This window comes from Oncorhynchus nerka, linkage group LG22 (genome assembly GCF_034236695.1).
Source record: "Oncorhynchus nerka isolate Pitt River linkage group LG22, Oner_Uvic_2.0, whole genome shotgun sequence".
Taxonomy (NCBI): domain Eukaryota; kingdom Metazoa; phylum Chordata; class Actinopteri; order Salmoniformes; family Salmonidae; genus Oncorhynchus; species Oncorhynchus nerka.
Window position 1 is genome coordinate 49512790 of NC_088417.1, and position 22448 is coordinate 49535237.

The 22448-nt window shown below is 41.2% G+C and overlaps 1 protein-coding gene across 23 annotated transcripts in view; it reads left to right on the forward strand.

The window, feature by feature from the left end:
* The window catches only part of dlg2 (discs, large homolog 2 (Drosophila)), a 367048-nt gene that overhangs the window by 332120 nt on the left and 12480 nt on the right, over positions 1 to 22448 (forward strand). For 11 of the 23 annotated variants that reach the window (XM_029627161.2, XM_029627160.2, XM_029627164.2 and 8 more), the window contains 9 exons: positions 4983 to 5085; positions 6265 to 6309; positions 12888 to 13002; positions 13091 to 13267; positions 14840 to 14912; positions 17336 to 17432; positions 19699 to 19749; positions 20184 to 20285; positions 21504 to 21527. In XM_029627161.2, coding sequence (XP_029483021.2) covers positions 4983 to 5085; positions 6265 to 6309; positions 12888 to 13002; positions 13091 to 13267; positions 14840 to 14912; positions 17336 to 17432; positions 19699 to 19749; positions 20184 to 20285; positions 21504 to 21527 — 787 coding nt within the window. Of the gene's footprint in view, positions 1 to 4982; positions 5086 to 6264; positions 6310 to 12887; positions 13003 to 13090; positions 13268 to 14839; positions 14913 to 17335; positions 17433 to 17975; positions 18022 to 19698; positions 19750 to 20183; positions 20286 to 21503; positions 21528 to 22448 lie in introns of all 23 variants that reach the window. The other 12 variants (XM_029627166.2, XM_029627175.2, XM_029627179.2 and 9 more) reach the window with 7 other exon arrangements.

The following is a 22448-nucleotide window of genomic DNA, read 5'->3' on the forward strand; positions in this document are numbered from 1 at the left end:
TTGCTATGGGAATGACATCCTCAATGCACTTTCTATTGAACACGCTCACCGAGTCAGCGTATTCGTAAATGTTGTTGTTGGACGCAATGCGGAACATATCCCAATCCACGTGATCGAAGCAGTCTTGAAGCGTGGAATCAGATTGGTCGGACCAGCGTTGAATAGACCTGAGCGTGGGAGCTTCTTGTTTTAGTTTCTGTCTGTAGGCAGGAAGCAACAAAATGGAGTCGTGGTCAGCTTTTCCGAAAGGAGGGCGGGGGAGGGCCTTATATGCTCGCGGAAGTTTGAATAGCAATGATCCAAGGTTTTACCAGCCCTGGTTGCGCAATCGATATGCTGATACAATTTAGGGAGTCTTGTTTTCAGATTAGCCTTGTTAAAATCCCCAGCTACAATGAATGCAGCCTCAGGATGTGTGGTTTCCAGTTTGCAAAGAGTCAAATAAAGTTTGTTCAGGGCCATCGATGTGTCTGCTTGGGGGGGAATATATACGGCTGTGATTATAATCGAAGAGAATTCCCTTGGTAGATAATGCGGTCTACATTTGATTGTGAGGAATTCTAAGTCAGGTGAACAGAAGGACTTGAGTTCCTGTATGATGTTATGATCACACCACGTCTCGTTAATCATAAGGCATACGCCCCGCCCCTCTTCTTACCAGAAAGATGTTTGTTTCTGTCGGTGCGATGCGTGAAGAAACCAGCTGGCCGCACCGATTCCGTTAGCGTCTCTTGAGTGAGCCATGTTTCCGTGAAGCAAAGAACGTTACAGTCTCTGATGTCCCTCTGGAATGCTACCCTTGCTCGGATTTCATCAACCTTGCTGTCAAGAGACTGGACATTGGCAAGTAAAATACTGCATAGTTTCCTAGGAACGCGAAGCGAGGCGGCCATCTCTGTCGGCGCCGGAAGCACTGTTGTTGACACACTTACGGTGCATTCGGAAAGTATTCAGACCCCTTGACTTTTTCCACATTTTGTTACGTTACAACCTTATTATAAATGTTATTAAATTGTTTGTTTTTTTCCCTCATCAATCTACACACAATACCCTATAATGACAAACCAAAACAGGTTTTTAGACATTTTTGCAAATTCGAAAAACTGAAATAATACATTTACATAAGAATTCAGACGCTTTACTCAGTACTTTGTTGAAGTACCTTTGGCAGCGATTACATCTTTGAGTCTTCTTGGATATGATGCTACAAGCATGGCACACCTTTGTTTGGGGAGTTTCTCCCATTCTTCTCTGCTGATCCTCTCAAGCTCTGTCAGGATGGATGAGTGTCGCAGCACGGCTATTTTCAGGTCTCTCCAGAGATGTTTGATCTGGTCCCTAAGCCACTCCTGCGTTGTCTTGGCTGTGTGCTTAGGGTCGTTGTACTGTTGGAAGGTGAACCTTCGTCTCAGTCTGAGGTCCTGAGCGCTTTGGAGCAGGTTCTCATCAAGGCTCTCTGTATTTTGCACTGTTCAGCTTTCCTTCAGTCCTGACTAGTCTCCCAGTCCCTGCTGCTGAAAAAACATCCCCACAACATGATGCTGCCACCATCATGCTTCACCATAGGGATGGTGCCAGGTTTCCTCCAGACATGACGCTTGGCATTCAGGCCAAAGAGTTAAATCTTGCTTTTTTCAGACCAGATAATCTTGTTTCTCATGGTCTTTGTCCTTTAGGTGCCTTTTGGCAAACTCCAAGGGGGCTGTCATGTGTCTTTAACTGAGAAGAGGCTTCCGTCTGGCCACTCTACCATAAAGGCCTGATTGGTGAAGTGCTGCAGAGATGGTTGTCCTTCTGGAAGGTTCTACCATATCCACTGAGGAACTATAGAGCTGTGTCACAGTGACCATCAGGTTCTTGGTCACCTCCCTGACCAAGGCCCTTCTCCCTCAATTTCTCCGTTTGGCCGGGTGGCCAGCTCTAGGAAGAGTCTTGGTGGTTCCAAACTTCTTCCATTTAAGAATGATGGAGGCCACTGTGTTCTTGGGGACCTTCAATCCTGTCTCGGAGCTCTACGGACAATTCCTTCGACCTCATGGCTTGGTTTTTTCTCTGACATCCACTGTCAACTGTCCAATCAATTGAATTTACCACAGGTGGACTCCAAGTTGTTGAAACATCTCAAGGATGATCAATCGAAACAGGATAGACCGGAGCTCAATTTCGAGTCTCATAGCAAAGGGTCTGAATACTTATGTAAATAATGTATCTTTTTTTATTTTTAATACATTTGCACCAAAAAAATGTAAACCTGTTTTCGCTTTGTCGTTAGCGGACAGTGCTTGTAGATTGATGTGGGAAAAAATGATTTAATTCATTTTCGAATAAGGCTGTATGTAACATAACAAAATGTGGAAAGTCAAATGTACTGTAGATGTTTCAAGCAAACCGCTATAGTCCCTGTGCCCAAGAATGCAATGAATCATGGATCTTGGAGATCTCGGAAGAGGCACTGCAAGTGTAACTATGCTGACGTAACACTTTATTATGTTTCACCGTGAAAACAGTTCTCATGGGTACACAAATCCCAAATAATGTAGGCCTATGCCATTTCAAAATCGAATGCTTGTAATCGAACGTTAACCTCTTCTAACACCTTTTTGGCCTACTGTCATTAACGTATAGCCTACTTGTTGAATGTGCACATGTGCAAAAATGGCCAATTGTGTGTAGATTGATGAGGAAAATGTTGTATTTAATCCATTTTAGAATAATAACGTAACAAAATGTAGAAAACGTCAAGGGGTCTGAATACTTTCCGAAGGCACTTTATGTACAAACATACAGTATACACATGTGGGTGCAAACACATGCTGGCATCGTATATCTGGAGCCTTTGAGGCTATAAATGAACAACATGTTGACCAACTATTCCAATGTTTGTCTCATTACTCATACTTATATAAAAAAAAGAATATCATTATTTATTTATTTTACCTTGATAATTTCACTATTTTTGGATTATTTTCACTGATTGTACAAAACATTAGGAACATCTGTTCTTTCCATGACTAACTGACCAGGTGAATCCAGTTGAAAGCTATGATCCCTTATTGATGTCACTTGTTAAATCCACTTCAAATCAGTGTAGATGAAGGGGAGGAGACAGGTTGAATAAGGATTGTTCAGCCTTGAGACAATTGAGACATGGCTTATGTGTGCCATTCAGAGGGTGAATGGGCAGGACTAAAGAGAATTGCATTTGAAAGGGGTATGGTTATAGGTGCCAGGCGCACTAGTTTGAGTGTGTCAAGAACTGCAACGCTGCTGGGTTTTTCACACTCAACAGTTTCCTTTGTGTAACAAAAATGGTCCAATACCCAAATGATATCCAGCCAACTTGACACAACTGTGGGAAACATTGGAGTCAACATGTGCCAGCATCCCTGTGGAAACGCTTTCAATACCTTGTAGATTCTCTGCCCTGACAAATTGAGGCTGTTCTGGGGGCAAAAGGGGTTGGAACTAAATTTTAGGAAGGTGTTCCTAATGTTTTGAAATACGTTGCAGTTCTTGACACCCTTTTTTGAAATAGATATTTTTTCACAAATGCAGTGTACTGGGCCTTTACTAGTATTAGAGGACTGACATAGACGTCAGCAGCTCGACAAAAATAATTAAGAATTCACCATCTCAGCTATGCTCTTGCAAGAATCAATAGTTGGAATTGTAACAGTGTTGCCCTGTCCCTTTCTCTGTGATGCCATTTGAATAGACTCCAGATAGAACCAAACCTGTCCTTGAAAACTTTACATCACACGGTGCAGAGTTATGGGCAAAGACATAAAACATCCACATCATATTTTATAATTTTCTTGGTCAAATAACACGGAAACAACCACTTTTTGTGCAGTATTAATTTGCCATTCTTACAACCTCTTAATGTAAAGGTACATTACTGTATTGTACATAGGCTGGTCATCTTGGTTTGTACCTGTAGACTTACCATCACCATGAAGAAAAACAAGACACAATACGGTAATTGAGTACATTGAGACATAAAGTGGTTTGTGATGATGCGGCTCAGTTGGTAGAGCATGGTGCTTGCAATGCTATGGTTGTGGGTTCGATTCCCACGGGGGACCAGGACTGGAACACAATGTCGATCCAGAGCATCCCGAACGTGCTCAATGGGTGACATGTCTGGTGAGTATGCAGGCCATGGAAGAACTGGGACATTTTCAGCTTCCGGTAATTGTGTACAGGTCCTTGCGACATGGGGCCGTGCATTATCATGCTGAAACATGAGGTGATGGTGGCGGGTGAATGGCACGACAATGGGCTTCAGGATCTCGTTACGGCATCGCTGTGCATTCAAATTGTCATCAATAAAATGCAATTGTGTTCATTGTCCGTAGTTTATGCCTGCCCATACCATAAACCCACTGCCACCATGGGGCACTCTGTTCACAACATTGACATCAACAAACTGCTCACCCACACGACGCAATGCACTGGCCTACGGTTGTGAGGCCGGTTGGACGTACTGACAAATTCTCAAAAATGAAGTAGTAGTAGTATAGTAGGGAAATGAAAATGTAACTCTGGCAATAGCTCTGGTGGACATTCCTGCAGTCACCATGCCAATTGAACGCTCCCTCAAAACTTGAGACATACCCTACAATAGCCTTTCTGACGCCCCTGCCCTGGCAACTTGATCAAAGTAGGCAGTTAAGGTGCATTTCAGCTCTGGCCTGATTTACATGTCTAAGAATAACTTGTTCCCTCTTTCTCTCAGGCATGTACTCTCAGGCACGTAGTCTTTCAATCAGTCTCTCACTTTCCCTCCCACTTCCCAGTCTCTTCACGTCACACTGTCAGACAGGCATTGAATAGTAAGCACACAGGCACACACACACAGGGGTTGAGATTAATGGGTTGAGAGGGAAGGAGGGAGGGACCTGTTTGACTTGTTATTTTTTGTTTGCAGTTGTACAAAGTGGAAAATGTATGTACAGATCAATGTGTCTTTGTCAATGCAGGTTAATGGCATCGACCTACGCGGGGCCACCCACGAGCAAGCGGCTGCAGCACTAAAGGGGGCGGGCCAAACGGTCACCATCATTGCCCAGTACCGTCCCGAGGGTGAGTATCAGCTGTGACGGTCAATCACTGAGCTTCATGATCAAGGCGAAAGGCACATGACAACACACACTCTAGAACAGTGGTCGCCATCCCGTCAATTGCAAATCGACTGGTCAATCTTAAGGCATTCCTAGTCGATCAGCAAACTTTTCTGTTGAATAGCCAACGATAAAGCAGTGCACTCCCGTTTATTAAATCCCTTTCACGCTATTAGCGATAGGTACACTTGATTAACAAGACCAACTCAGTGGCCTTGTTCCCGCTCTGAGATTGGAAGGTTGGAAGTTCGATCCCAGGCCGAGTCATACCAAATACTGGTAAAATTAGACCCAATGCATCTCAGCTTGGCACTCCGCATTAAGGAGATAGATTGTGGGTAAGGCCCTGCGATAGACTAACGTCCTGCCCAGTGGTGTACTTGTACATCAAGCTGCCTCAAGCAACAGAAACAGAAACCTACTCCTCTGAGCCGTTCCATCTCACACAAGCCAAGGCTAGTGCAAGGCTACTTACACTTGATTAACTTTCCTGGTACACCGGGCAGGCGAAGTGGTCCCATTTTGAAAAATGTCATTAGTCTGAATGTGCAAATTCAGCTACCTGGGTGGTGAGAGGTGGACCCTCTGTTGCTCTCTCCCTCCATTCGCTGAGAGACTGACCTTCAGATGCAGGCACTGCGAGTCCAGTGAAATCAAATAAAAAATGTTTCACTACCCAACCCTCATTCATACAGCACTGTTTTTAATGTTGCATTGGCTCAGAAAAAGTGAATGATCACTGCCCTAGGATGACCACATCCTGTGTACAAATATTGACATTTCACACTGGGTTGCTTTGATTGGTGTGCCAAGACATGCCATATTGGATTAAAGTCAGCAATTGCATTTGGCGATACTTCAGGGGATGACTGCAGTAACAGTGAGTCATGGGCCTGGACTTTCAGAATCACTGTGTAAAGGTGCATTCTGGGAAGATTGTTATGTTCTGAATTGGTTTGTCTGAAGGTTGTCCTCAGAAACAGTAAAGGGTATGAAGTTTGAGACTGTTTTGACACTGGGGATGTAAGTGCCTGCTTGAATCATGTGGTTGAGATTTGACCATAAAACAGACTGGCACACAGGACTCCCTGCTGACGATCACTCCCCAAACTGACGACTGCTCTCTTTTCTCACCCGTCAGAACTTGCTTTGTGCTCCCCGCGCCGGGCCCCTTCGCCAGCACCAGGTTTGTGCCATGTGATCAGCGCCCAGGGTCAAAGTTGAGCAATCTGGCCCCAGTGGCAGCTCTGAACATGGACGTTCCTCACGGGGGGCTTGGGGGGGAGGATTACTGGAGTGTGGCCAGTCACGGGCAGTCCACTTACCCCTGCTCATTCACAGGCTTATTCCTTGTATCAGACAGCCCCTCCTCCCCCTTTTTGTCCCTCATCTTCCCATCTTGCAAGATCTTACCTCACCCCCTCTCCTACACACCCACACACACCAACACACACAGTACACATACTGCAGATCGGGGTGGGTAGTATCCGGTATCCCGAATATGATACAATTATTATTTTGGATAAACGACTTCAGTTTACACCTGAATGTCTAAAATCATAGAGAAATTCGAAATCCTGATGTGGCCCTCAACAAAAATATTTCCCACCCCTGAAGTAATTGTGAATAACAATACAAACTCACATTTGCTCATAGAAATGTATTATCGGATAAGTACTTGTTGCCTTCACTAGCACACTGAACTGTCTGCCAATATAATTGATGACAATCAAATTAAAAGCTGTCAATTCTGTTTTCCATAGGATTTTGGCAATAGCAGGTCAAAGAAGAAACGTGGGAGTATTTGACAGCAATCCTTTCATTTTAGCCTATATTGTGATGACGGTACATAACTGCTTGAATACAATCATCAAGCTTTGCAATTGCTCTTGCTTCCATATTATGGCAGGTCACCTTCACTGCAGGAAATGTAAAGGAAATACCAGTACAGTGCCATAAAATAAATTGTTGCTGAGTAATTGCTTGTCTATTGGAGAGTTTTTGGCAATGTATCGAACCTCAAAACTTAGTGAAGATTTAACTGAAAGTTGAAATACCGCTTTTGATAATTCAGAACCGCCTAACTAATAAACCAAGATGCAAGATGAATCGCTGGATATGCAAGTGTAAACAGAACCTCAAATCCCAATCCACACTTTACAACATTTGAATCCTTCCTTCCACCACCACGTTACCCTTCCACAGCCTGCGGTGAACACTGTATTACGTATTTCACTCTGCATGCACAGATGCATACCTCATTTCCATTCACCCCCCTCCTATATGGCTGTGACTGAATTCTTATGTTATGTCCTGGGGTCATTTTTGAATTTGCGTGGCATTTGTGTCCCTTGCCTTTGCAACGCTGAAAAACACGACATATAGATTCACATCATACATGTTTTTTTGTATTATTTTGTTTATGTTGAGCTGTTTATAAATAATAAAACATCATATATAAAGTTCTTTATACTGCCAAACTTTGCAATGTTTAGAGCAGGAAAATTGGCTTGTCCCAGTAATGATGTGTTGAGTTGTCGTGACATGTTCTGGGGATTTAGAGATCAAACGATTATTTTAAATGCAGAAAGTTAGCAAAAATATGTCATATATTGTATTAAAACAAAGGTTGTGTGTTCCTTAGTTTCTTTGTAATGCACCAACTGTCGTAAATATAGAGACGAGAATTCAGTCACAGCCTGTCTTTCAGGTCTTGCTACTATACCCCAGTTCAGAGCCCTAAACCAATGCCCACTGTGCTTTTTATCCTGGTATAAGACATGATCTCACATCATCCATCAACACATCCTATTCCATCCATCCACACATCCTATTCCTTCCATCCACACATCCTATTCCATCCATCCACACATCCTATTCCATCCATCTACACATCCTATTCCATCCATCCACACATCCTATTCCATCCATCAACACATCCTATTCCATCCATCCACACATCCTATTCCATCCATCTACACATCCTATTCCATCCATCCACACATCCTATTCCATCCATCAACACATCCTATTCCATCCATCCACACATCCTATTCCATCCATCAACACATCCTATTCCATCCATCAACACATCCTATTCCATACATCCACACATCCTATTCCATCCATCAACACATCCTATTCCATCCATCCACACATCCTTTTCTCACTGAATGCAGTTTCCTTTCTGAATTTTCTTACCACCAAAAAATGTCACTCTTCTTCCTAAATTGTGCTTGATAATGGCCAGATGTTCTAAACCTTTGTTCGGAGAGAGAGAAAAAAAAAAATACATTTAAGGCCAACATTTAATTGCCTGTTCAATTCTTCAATTATTTATTTGTTTAGTTTTATTCCTTCTAAAAATTACAGACCAACATTGCATTGGTGCAAAAACTTAGTATATAGGTAACAGAGAAAAAGTAATCATGGTTCATGACACATTCAAGTACATGCAGAGAGGATTTTCTTTTTTAGGTAGCACATACTATTAATGTTTCCTTTCAAAAAATATATGTTAATACACTATTTAAAAATATTTTTTTCTGATTGCTAAGTTTCATGTCCAAATTATCCCAAAGTGTCTAAAATTGATTGTGTAGCTCAATAAAGTTGTAAAAATATGATTTACCCATAAAACACAAAAGATGATCGAAAATCACGGATATTCACTTGCATTGTGAATAGCATACAGACATGTCATAAGCCATGGAAAAAATGTTACAGAATTACAGAAATGTTGCTATTAAACTGCACACCACTGAAAGCATGGGTAAGGGTAAGGAAACCAATACAGTGCACTCGGAAAGTATTCAAACCCCTTCCCTTTTTCCACATTTTGTTAGATTACAACCTTATTCTGAAATTGATTAAATTAATATTTTCCTCATCTATCTACACACAATACCCCATAATGACAAAGTGAAAGCAGGTTTTTAAAATTTTTAGCAAATGTATAATAAAATATAAAAAATATTTACTTAAGTATTCAGAACTTTGCTATGAGACTCGAAATTGAGCTCCGGTGCATCCTGTTTCCATTGATCATCCTTGAGATGTTTCTACAACTTGATTGGAGTCCACCTGTGGTAAATTCAATTGATTGGACATGATTTGGAAAGGCATACACCTGTTTATATAAGGTCCCACAGTTGACAGTGCATGTCAGAGAGAAATCCAAGCTATGAGGTCAAAGGAATTGACCGTAGAGCTCCGAGACAGGATTTTGTCGAGGCACAGATCTCGGGAAGGGTACGAAAACATTCTGCAACATTGAAGGTCCACAAGAACACAGTGGCCTCCATCATTCTTAAATGGAAGACGTTTGGAACCACCAAGACTCTTCCTAGAGCTGGCCGCCCGGCCAATCTGAGCAATCAGGGAAAAGGGCCTTGGTCAGGGAGGTGACCAACTACCTGATGGTCACTCTGATAGAGCTCCAGAGATGGGAGAACCTTCCAGAAGGACAACCATCTCTGCACCAATCAGGCCTTTATGGTAAGAGTGGCCAGACGGAAGCAACTCCTCAGAAAGGCACATGAGTTTGCCAAAAGGCACCTAAAGGACTCTCAGACCATGATAAACAAGATTCTCTGGTCTGATGAAACCAAGGTTGAACTCTTTGGCCTGAATGCCAAGCGTACATCTGGACGGGGAAGCATGGTGGTGGCAGCATCATGCTGTGTGGATGTTTTTCAGCGGCAGGGACTGGGAGAGTAGTCAGGATAAAGGGAAAGATTAACAGAGCAAAGTACAGAGAGATCATTGATGAAAACCTGCTCCAGAGCACTCAGGACCTCAGACTGGGGCAAAGGTTCACTCTCCAACAGGACATCAATCCTAAGCACACAGCAAAGACAACGCAGGAGTGGCTTCGGGACAAGTCTGTCCTTGAGTGGCCCAGCCAGAGCCTGGACTTGAACCCAATTGAACATCTCTGGAGAGACCTGAAAATAGCTGTGCTGCGAGGCTCCCCATCCAACCTGACAGAGCTTGAGAAGACCTGCAGAGAAAAATGGGAGAAACTCCCCAAATACAGGTGTGCCAAGCTTGTAGCGTCTCACCCAAGAAGACTCGAGGCTGTAATCGCTGCCACAGGTGCTTCAACAAAGTACTGAGTAGAGGGTCTGAATACTTAAGTATATATTGTATTTCAGTTTTTTTTAAATACATTTGCAAATATAAAAATAAAAAAACTTGTTTTTGCTTTGTCATTATGGGGTATTGTGTGTAGATTGATGGGGGGGGGAACAATTTAATCAATTTTATAATAAGGGGTCTGAATGCTTTCCGAATGCACTGTAGCTGCATGACTGCTCAGGTTTGCAGATGCGACTGTTTTTCATTATGCTTCTTAGTAGCTCAGTTGGTAGAGCATGGTGCTTTTATTGCCAGGGTGGTGGTTTTGATTCCTGGGACCACCCATAGTTAAAACATATGCATGTAAGTCGCTTTGGAGAAAAGGATCTGCTTTATGGCATAATTATTATTATATATTATAAGTGGCGCAAAACAAGATTAGACAAATCTCAAATTAAAATGGTAGACCTGGCATCTTTGTCAAACGAAACAAAGATTAAGGAATGGCTCTTCCGACACTCAAAAGGTTTTTCTTCAGATGACACGATTTTCCTCGGACACATTACAAGACCTGTTTTAGGACCTCACATCTCGTTAGATCACTGAATATCTTTCTCTCTTTTTCTTTCTCTCTCTCTGCATCTCAGTATTGCAATGCCAGAATTTGTCAACGCTGAGAACGGTCTTTCTGCTGGTTGTAATGCGCATCCTCATCTCTCTCATTGAAGGCACAGCCTGGGCGAATCTGCTCTTATTCTCCCCAAAACTGCATTCTCAGGGGGAAGCACATTACATGTGTCTGGGAAGAAATAGGCTTTAAGACTCGCGGATTCCCTCTTTGGATGATTTGTTGTGTTTGTGTCCATGTATTTTGTATGGAACCTTACTGTTGTAAACTGTTCCAGGAGATGTTTTTTGTCCAATCTGAATAATGAACTCTCTCCGTCCAAACGTTAGTCTGATTGACTGGGTCATGCGCTCTCAGTCCTGCTTTAGCTGACTGCTATACCGAGGTATGTTGTGGGCTTTAGGCTGAAGTGAGTCTTTCTGCCTCATTAGCTGAATGGCTGCCCAGGGCTTCAATAACGACTTCTGCAGCAGCGTTTTATTACAAGGATAGTTCACGCACATTACTATCTCACATTTAATTACATATTTAGTTTCCTCACAATCAAATCGGTCTATGGAAAAAAATATATACTTTTTGAGCTGGTTTACCTAGCCACGGTCACCAACCGCTGACTCACATCCAAATAATTTAAGTAACTTCAAAGCTACACAATCCCTTTCAGAGACCTTGTGATTATTTTTTTTATTATTATTATTCTTTGGTCTGGTAGGGGGCTTTGAACCTTTCTCCCAAATGTCATCACAGTAGGTTTCATGAGATAGTATTAGCATTATTTTAGCATATTGTGGTCAAAATGTAATTAAACCGCTGACTTCAAAGTTTTATATATATATATATATATATCATCCCCAAACTTTATATAGAGGTGGTGTCATGACAACTTTCAAATTGATGGAGCAAAGTGGCATGGAGTTCAATGGAAATACAGTTTGCCATTTCTTCTTGGAAGATATCATTACTGCTTTTCTGAGCATTTCTATATTTTTCTTTCTGCATTGTTGAAAAGGGGCCCATAAGTAAGCATTTCACTCTTAGTCTACACCTGTTTTATGAAGCATGTGACATCAAATTTGATTTAAATAAGATTTTAGGTTTTTGTGGAGGTTTGGTTTGGATGGGAAGAAGCATGGGGCTTCGACTATCCTGAGAGCAACATTTTAAAGGACTATCTGAGCTTTCTGTACTGCATGTGCCCTTCAGACACTGTCTCTAACATTGACTGCTTTCTGCGGGCGGGGGAGTTTGCAAACTCTCAGATCTGTAAACAGAGCATTCACTCAATAGGACAGTGTAAGGAGAAGTTTCCCAAGACGCTGATCTTGGGTCAGTTTGACATTTTTCCCACTACGGCTAGGATTGGGGGAGGATAAGTTGATCCTTTATCTGTACGTAGGGGATTTTTACCCCCTGAGCCAATAGGACTGCCATTATCGAACCTGTTCTCTGTCCTGTCCCACAGCCACCTTCATGACCAGCCTTTGCAACCTAGTATTTTGAAACGAGACAAATTCGACAAGGCAAATCACTGGGAATGCACTTTCTAAGCAACAGTGAAGGATCGTTAATATTGACCAAATCATTTAAATATTATGATAAGCATATTGACGTCTTCATTCAACTTATTACATTAAAGAAACAAAAAAAAAATGTTTTAAAACTTTTGGACACAAATATATATCGGGGAAACAAAATCAGCCATTACAACAAAAAAAAATGCATAAAAATACATGCCAATATCAGTGATATTTTTACATAGTAATACTGTACATACATCAATCAATATAAATCAGTTGAAAACATTGGTTCTGTCCATTGAAATGTAAGCATTTAAACAAATATATATCTTTGTTTTTACACAACGTCACAATAATCCTTTAGGGATGCATCCCAAATGGCACCCTATTCCCTACACAGTGCACTACTTTTGACCAGGGCCAACCTAGGTTACTGTTCTGAACAGATTCCCCCCTTCTTTCCATTGCAGTGTAGGGCAGTATACATTGAGTGTAAAACGGAACGTTATTGTACTCCTGGGTGTTGTCTTTCCCTTGCAGAGTACGGGCGCTTCGAGGCCAAAATCCATGATCTGCGGGAACAGATGATGAACCACAGCATGAGCTCTGGGTCCGGATCCCTCCGAACCAATCAGAAACGCTCCCTTTACGTCAGGTGGGTCTCTTTTGGACTGTCATCCCAAATAGATAGCATTTACCTTAATAATGATATAATAGTATGTTTCCTTCTGTTACCATCACAGAGCACAGTTTGACTATGAGAAGGCCAAAGACAGTGGCCTCCCTAGCCAAGGCCTCAGCTTTAGATACGGGGACATCCTCCACGTCATCAATGCCTCAGACGATGAATGGTGGCAGGCCCGAAGGGTGACCCCCGATGGGGACAGCGAGGAGATGGGGGTCATCCCCAGCAAGAGGAGGTGAGTGTTGGATGTGCTAAACAAAACCGTAACGTGGTTGACCAAAAGGCTAGCTTCTGATCCGGGGGGACAGTGGACTTTTTACGTCCCTACCTGTTCGCACATTTGCTTGAGAGATGCTTAAAAAAAACATGTTCCCCAACAAAAATAACATTGGGTGTATCATTTTACTGCAATAAATACTTAATTCTACACAAGCTATACTGAACAAAAATATAAACTCAACATGCAACTTCATAGATTTGACTAAGTTACAGGTAATATAAAGAAATCAGTCAATTGAAATAAATAAATTAGGCCTTAATCGATGGATTTCACATGACTGGTAATACAGATATGCATCTGTTGGTCACAGATACCTTTTTAAAAAACTAGGGGCGGGAAACAGAAAACCAGTCAGTATCTGGTGTAACCACCATTTGCCTCATGCAGCACGACATCTCCTCTGCATAGAGTTTGTACAGGTATTGTTAGAGAGGGGTAAAGAAAGCTGTTTGTTCGGGTGACTGGCAGGTATTAACCCAACCGAAAGGAAAAGAGTAGGATAGATCCCGCTACCAGACACACACACATCGGCAAAAGTGACTGGCTGGATCAGGCCTGGGCAAAGGCCGACCCGGGGGCCGTATGCGGCCCGTGACCTGATTTAGTACGGCCCGTGGAATCATGCTCAAATCACATAAAGAATTTGCGATAATAAAGTTTGTAAAAACGTATTTCTAATTCAAATGAAAAACCCAACGAATACTTGCCTTTGTGTAATGGTTTAACTACCACCGCTGTGGGACATTTATTTTGAATGCACGTATAAATAACAACTACACGAGGACAGACAGTGGTTGACACACTTCACAGTTACAATTAGTAGCTAGCTAGAAATTGCACAAAAATGAATTTTTTTAAAGAAAAGGAAAGGAGACAATGAATGTAGGGTGTTCCAGCAAGGGTGGACATCGAACTACTTCTCAAATCTTATTTGTCACATGCACGTGATTAGTAGATGTTCGTGCAAGTGTAGCGAAATGCTCTCCTTATTTGAGGCATCAGGGAAAGCTGTGTGCTTAGTGTGGAAAGCGTCGCAGTCTTGAAAGACTACAACTTGTCCCGACACTTCCAGACGAAGCATGCAGAGAAATAGGAATATTAGGAATAGGAATATGTATTCTGAGCAGAGGGCAAGAGCATCGACAGAGTTGCTTTCTCAGTTGCAAAAGCAGCAAGGACTTTTCACGAAACGGCATTCAGCAAACGACGGAATTGCGAGAGCCAACGTTAGCTACCGTATGTACTGTCCCACAAAATTGCTAAACATAGCAAAGCCATTCGCTGAGGGCGATTTTAATTTAAAGAATGTTTAATTGACTCTGCAGCAATTCTTTGCCCCGATAAGAAAGAGCTGTTTGAAAATGTTCCCTGGCAAGACGAACAGTGACACGGCGTATTGTAGACTGTGAAGCCCCACAAAATGACAAGCAAATCAATTGCAGCAGAGAGAGCATTGGAGAAATGGAAAATCCACTCTAATATGACTTCTTTTTTTCTTCTTTTGTGTGTCTTTCCTTGCACTGGCAGGGTTGAGAGGAAAGAACGAGCACGTCTAAAGACAGTGAAGTTCAATGCCAAACCTGGAATGGATTCAAAAGGGGTAAGTGCTAAGATCTTATACTAAGGACTGGCAAGTCAACTTAACTTTTGAAGACGTTTTACGAAATGGAAACTCTTGTAAACCCACATACTGTATATCAAATAAATTCCTTTAAGTAGAAAAAGTAGCCTCTAAACGTAGTTTGTATCTGAATTAATGTGAAATTAATCAGATTACCCTCACATTAGGAGAGGTTGTGATAGGCTAATACTAGAGATGGCCATAAATGACTAAGGTCTCTCTGCCTGAGTGGAAAAGACATCAACACATCTCTACTTGCTGTCCCCTCTCCCTGACAGCTTTCCCTCACAGCCCTGACCCTAAATAAACATTGCACATTAGATAATTAGATTTGTTTTAATGAATCATTAGAGGATATTCTTTTAATTTCATGAAACTCCCAGCCTCTGCAAAAGCAGAAGCCAAATGACCATACTTTGTACTCTTATTCAATTTTGGACATAACAGCAGGACATTCAGCCATGTTCATCAATGTTTTTGCCTACCTATGTTACAAGTAAAGAGAAGATTTTTGTTTGTATTTCCTGCACTCTTATTTAAAAGGGTTCCAATAGGTTTTGGAGGGTTAGGCCATACAAATATATTTAAATGTTTAACAGATGCCCCTCTTCTTTATTTAAAAAAAAAAAAAAGTAAAAGTTTTATTGACAAATTGCAAAAAATAATGTCATCAAGCTTCCAGTAAGGAGATACACAACATCCTCTTAGATTATGGCTGAAGTATGCCTCTTTTAGCCTCCCAAAGAGGCAACAATCTCTTGATTTGGTCACTAGGTGTTGAACTAAGGTCGATATAGTATTTGAACAAGGTCCACTTTTGTATTTATTTTATTTGCTTGTGTGCCTCAAAAAGAAGAAGATATGTTTAACATTTTATTACATTTGGGTCTACCCAGAACCCTTTTCATCTGAATAAGCTTGTCTGTTGGGCAAGTATCCATGGCAATGTCATAACTAGCTCTGAATGTGTTTCTTGTAAAGCAGACTTTTGAAACATGAAATGGTCCCTGTATTTTGATGTGGCTCTGGGCCAAACTTTCAGCACTAATGGGCTAAGAAGCAGGATTTTTCCAGCAGTTGTGTCAATACAAGAATCATTTTACAGTCAGTGACTTGCATAACTGATCAGGTTTAAATCCCTGAAGGTGTGGGAAGGACTGTATGCATCGTTTACAGCATGTCCTTTACAGCTGTGATTAATAGCAATAGGACACTAAGTATGCGTCCCAAAAGACATCATATTCCATATATAGCGCACTACTTTTGACCAGAGCCCTACGTGTGTAATATATGTACACATTGCAGTAGTAGCGTTGCTGTATCCTTCTCAATTGAAAATGACCACGATACTTAGTCTGTCACAGATGTTACCTACGTTAACAAATATGCCAGTATGTCAAACCTTCTGATACCCCTGTGTAAGAATCACAACCACTGTGATACATGATACAGCTTACTACTCGCACTACTTGATACAATTCTCAACTTTTATGCACACTGTAATCCACCCATTGGACACACTTATTTCAGCTGACAGTTAGAGCCAAATGTATCAAACACATGCAGTTGAGGTTGCTATTGAACCAGTTGCGGTGGTCACTGCTGGTTCAAAGAATATACCTTTAGAATGGGTTCATGAAGTACATGTCTGCAAATGAGTGTCCGCCGCAGATAAACACGACAACTGCTATTCCTTCAGTCTCCTCCACGCTGCCTCCAAGCTTCTCAAACAGCGCTACTCACATTTTAGCTCCTAGAACTCCCAACCGTCATGGCATGGGATCTCATCCCTCCACCTCCCGAAGTTCGAACCTGCATGATTGTTGGACAGTCATTTGTGTCTCAGCCATATTCCTTATTTCATAGCATGATCCTGGTAACGTGTTTGCTGCATGGCATACCACATATCGGCAATTATGTGTGTTTTCTTTTCAACACCTGTTCTGTTCTCTTGTTTTAGTTTTATTCTCAAGTGTTTTCAGAATGTTTCGGGTGCAATTATGGCACATGAAGTAACTGATGGCAGATATTGCTGTGTAATTCTTCTCCATCACAAATTGAGTCATTTTGACAGTGTCTTTGTCAAACCGCATCTTTGTTGTTGCAATTCGAATTTGTAAAACAAAATGAGAGTTTTGTCAAATGTCTTGATTCATTTATTGAATATTTTCTTTGCAAAATCAACAACATTCAAAATGATTAGGCTATTATAGTTCAACCCTGCTTTGAGGGATGAATCCGCTAGTGTAGCGTCAGTACAGTCCGTCATGTGTAACATTTCTGGTGACCACGCCATCAATTCTTCATGTCCCACATATTGCAGCTAGTTGGTTTGTCAGCATGAATGTGGCAACAATTAGAGCTCCCTGTTTGCCCCACCCCATGCTTTCTTTCCTCCACAGTCATTCAATGACAAGCGTAAAAAGAACCTCATCTTTACACGAAAGTTCCCATTCTACAAGAACGAGCTGGGTGAGCAGGATGGCAGTGATTTCGAACGTAAGTACTGTAGGCTCGAACATGCTCACACATACAGGTACAAACACTGACACAGGTACATATAGGTGATACGTAGGTGCGCTGTCGAAACGTGCGCCGGCCTCCCTCCTATCTTTTTTCTCTCTCTCTCTCTTGGCTCTGGTGGAGTGATGGCATCTGGGAGCTCAAGTCAGGATCTGCCTGTGTCAAGCACTGAGCAGTCACCAGTTGTTCCTCAAAACTTCCCCCCAGGGCTCATCTATCATGTCTTATCTGCTATGACCTAAAAAAATAAAAATAAAAATGTATTTTTAATAATAGCATGTGAGGATTACTGAAAGGGGTGATATAAGAGAACTGTACTGGTGCTGAGCAAGTTAGGACCGGTTTAGGCTGGTCGTCTGGTGTCTGCACTGAGACCGATGATCTGAGCTGGACTAACCAATCTTGCCTTTCAGGATTTCACCGTTTCAACTCTTTAATGCCACTTACCATCTTCCTTCCTCCTTTCCGGCTATCCTTGCCTTCTCTCCTTGTCTTTGCGCTCTTGGGACGGCCATGTAGGACATCCCAGGAATAGGTGATGACGGGTATGGGACAAAGACGCTGAGTAAGTTGGTTTAGGAATGGTCCTGTCTGTTCAGTCAAACAAAATTCCCATCCCCTCAAAAACATTTCCCTTTTGAGTTTGGGCTCGTTTCCCCCCTCTTTGTTTTTTCGCTACCTTATTAACTCTTATTGATAGCCTGTTTGCATGCTGTAGTATCACGACTCACTTTGGGACCTGATTGTCTTGATTTCTGTCACCTCCTAACATTAAGATTGTTTGCATGCCACAAAAAAAGAAAGACGGAAACGAAGTGTTTATAAGTCTGGAAATAAATGTACTTTTTTTAATGCAACTATTCTGTTTATAGTAAATCTCTCTCTTTCTATAACAGACAGGTGTTGTCTGTTTGGATATACACGGATCATCTGAATGGGATCAGCTCTTTTTAGGCTGGCATGCTAAGGGGTTCTTACTGTCAATGCTATGTATATTTGTGCTTTTTAATTATCTCACTTATAGTACATTTTGAATGTTTCTCCATGGAATGAGTTTGACACATTGTTGAATCCCATGAAAAAGAAAGGTGTTCTTGTCTCCCATTTCTTTTTCTGTCACAACTTTTTATTTTACTGCGACAATGATGGACATCCACCCGTGTGACGTTTGCTTTCTCTTATATAGTATTATTGATGTTATGTTGAGTCCATATCCCGGGATCAGAGTACAAATAGATGCAGAACAAAATCATGTTGGTACTGTCTTGAGTTTCATTTGAAATAAATAAAAAAGCAAAAATTATGTGAAGTAGATTGACACTTTATAATTACAGCAGAACTATGGCTAGTATTGGGGGGGTTTGATGTGGCTGTGTTTTGCGCATACTAACTAAATAACTTAACATGCCATCTCCAAGAAGCACCAATTAAATACAACTGTGAGTTGCCAGATAACAGTTCATATAGGTTTTCTAGGTGTTATGCTGAAACCTTCAAAGTGAAGCAGGGCACTTGGGTGTGTAATAGTAGAAGGTTAAATCAATCGTGGCAAAGAGTTTTTTTTTTTAGGTTTTGAGACAAGCGCACAATGTGATCATCCTCCTGAGAGCTATAGTCGTGACCTAAATTAAATTAGGCCTATATTGACAATCTTCTGACTAAAGAAACTGATTTGATGTCATATTATTTAAGTGTATGGACAAGTAATGCAATGAAGCGACCAATATATCACCATAGTCATAACTTGACCCGTGGTCAAGGGTTCCTTTTGAGGTCCATATGGCAGTCCCTACCAGCTGTAGTTTGATTATCCACTCAGTACACTCATTTGTGGCCACAGCTGTAAATCAAAACACATCCACTGGTCGTAATTTCAGACGAGAGAAAAGAACCTCAGAGTTTGTTTGTTTGTTTGTTGTAAAATGTATACTTGAAAAGCCTGTTTGCATAGTGCAGCAGAGGAGTTGAACTCCCTTGGCAACAGTCACAATTCACTTCGAAAGCATTATAAACTCTCTCAATCCCTATTGTTAGTATGGCGAAGTCACAATTTACACCAAGAGTCTTTTCATTGCAAGTGTCTAATCACTTCTTTACTCATCCAGATTGACATTTCTCCTGTCGTGAGACACTTGATCATGAGAATAAGCATGAACGTGTATGTCATGTTTGTTTTAGTAACCGTTTACTGTTTCATAGTAGCTATTTTAGTAACCGTTTTCTTATTGTTTCATGTCACCAGGGAGTCAAGAGGACATGATTCTCTCTTATGAGCCTGTCATTCGACATGAGAGTGAGTACTCCAATCTTTCATCAAAGCGCTCCTTGTTAATGCCTCAGCACTTTTTCAGTCAGTGAAACATTAGCCACTTACACATTGTCAGGCTATATCCATGCAAGCCAATGTGTACTAGTGCCACAAGGTTTTAAAATCCAGATATAAGACAATTGATGACTTCCTGTTAACTCCTGCAGGAAGGCTCAGGCAAGATTCAACAAGTTCTTCCATACTAGTTATTTACAGGAAGTAATCACTTGTTGAGTCGAGACATCAAACCCGTTCTGGCACTAGCATGCATTGTCTTGCTCGGGTATAGCTTGACAATGGGTAAGCGGCTATTGTAGTAGAATTGCATGCCCAAAATTACTGCAGAGAGTAACGCTAGGGGGACAGTTATAGCCTCAAACGTCTGTAAATTAGTCAATCGACACCGTTTGATCTTTCAGTTAATTACACCAGACCCGTCATAATCCTTGGACCGATGAAGGACAGAATCAATGACGACCTGATATCAGAATACCCGGACAAATTTGGCTCCTGCGTGCCGCGTAAGTACCTGTACATTCGCAAGGAAACCAGGGGCCTTGGGTATATCAAGCATCTCGGAGTAGGAGCGCTGATTTTAGGATCAGTTTTGCCACTTAGATCAAAATGGATAAGGTTTCATGGACAGAGAGGACCTGATCCTAGAGCAGCACTCCTACGCCGAGATGCTTGATACATACGGACCCAGGAGTCAGTCTTCCACTCCGTCTTAAGGTGTTTGTTGCTGCATCACAAATGAATTGTGTGATCATGTGCCCTTGTGATTAGCTCTCCCTATAAACATTATATAACACCGTTGCCCTTATAAATTCCACTGTGCTGCCAATACACCATTGTGGTAGTGGTTTATATCCATCTCTTTCATTTGTTATGTCATTATAGTGTTTGATTCATTATTTTTCCTCATTTGTCATCAAAAGGCATTTCATTTTTTCCCCTTACATGTTTTCTGGGGTTCTTTGTTTTGTATATTACATACTTGGTTAAATTATCCAGAGATGATTTCTTGACGACAATAATAATGTAGGATCTTATTATTCCCTTCTATTCACATGTGCAATTTAATTGAACCATTTTAAAGGGACGTTCAGGGTTTTAGAACTTGATGTTAAATGGTTCCTCACACTGAATGTAGTCTATGGGCCAGGAGACACTGAAATCCATGGTTAGGTTCTTCTTGAAACAAACTATTTTTTTTCACAATCCAACAGAAGCTATGGGAACACATTTGGATATAGATTTACGGACAACAGGATTGTGTGTTTTGGTAATTTTTTGTTTAAAAGCTTTATGACTGTTGTATGAAAGACTCCAGTATGAAAGATAGTGAGGCTATACTACTAAGTTCAGAGGTTTGTGGACAGTAGTGTTTCTGGCTTAAAGGAGCATTTTACTCAAACCATTTTTCACATTTCTTGTCTGTACAAAATGAATGTGGTCTCACAATCCAATTATTTTGCACATACACGCCTCATGGTTGTCTTAATAGTAGGCCTGGAGAAAAGTTTTTGAACTTTTTTGCTCCTATTTGATTTTGAGAATCAGGAGACTGAAAGTCATGTAATGAAAGTGATCATGAAAACTTGCATTTTTGGGACTATCAAAATTGGACTAAACTAAATTTGAGTATTTAATACTATTGTATATTTCACATCACTGTGTACTTGATGTCATTTTTTGTTTTCATTTACTTATCTTTCTATCTTTAAAACCAAATAAAGCAGCTAACAGTTCAGGGCATCGAGGTAAGTAAGCCATGTCGTTGCTGGTATACAGAATATACAGTGCCTTGCGAAAGTATTCGGCCCCCTTGAACTTTGCGACCTTTTGCCACATTTCAGGCTTCAAACATAAAGATATAAAACTGTATTTTTTTGTGAAGAATCAACAACAAGTGGGACACAATCATGAAGTGGAACGACATTTATTGGATACTTCAAACTTTTTTAACAAATCAAAAACTGAAAAATTGGGCGTGCAAAATTATTCAGCCCCCTTAAGTCAATACTTTGTAGCGCCACCTTTTGCTGCGATTACAGCTGTAAGTCGCTTGGGGTATGTCTATCAGTTTTGCACATCGAGAGACTGATTTTTTTTTTTGCAAAACAGCTCGAGCTCAGTGAGGTTGGATGGAGAGCATTTGTGAACAGCAGTTTTCAGTTCTTTCCACAGATTCTCGATTGGATTCAGGTCTGGACTTTGACTTGGCCATTCTAACACCTGGATATGTTTATTTTTGAACCATTCCATTGTAGATTTTGCTTTATGTTTTGGATCATTATCTTGTTGGAAGACAAATCTCCGTCCCAGTCTCAGGTCTTTTGCAGACTCCATCAGGTTTTCTTCCAGAATGGTCCTGTATTTGGCTCCATCCATCTTCCCATCAATTTTAACCATCTTCCCTGTCCCTGCTGAAGAAAAGCAGGCCCAAACCATGATGCTCCCACCACCATATTTGACAGTGGGGATGGTGTGTTCAGGGTGATGAGCTGTGTTGCTTTTACGCCAAACATAACGTTTTGCATTGTTGCCAAAAAGTTCAATTTTTGTTTCATCTGACCAGAGCACCTTCTTCCACATGTTTGGTGTGTCTCCCAGGTGGCTTGTGGCAAACTTTAAACAACACTTTTTATGGATATCTTTAAGAAATGGCTTTCTTCTTGCCA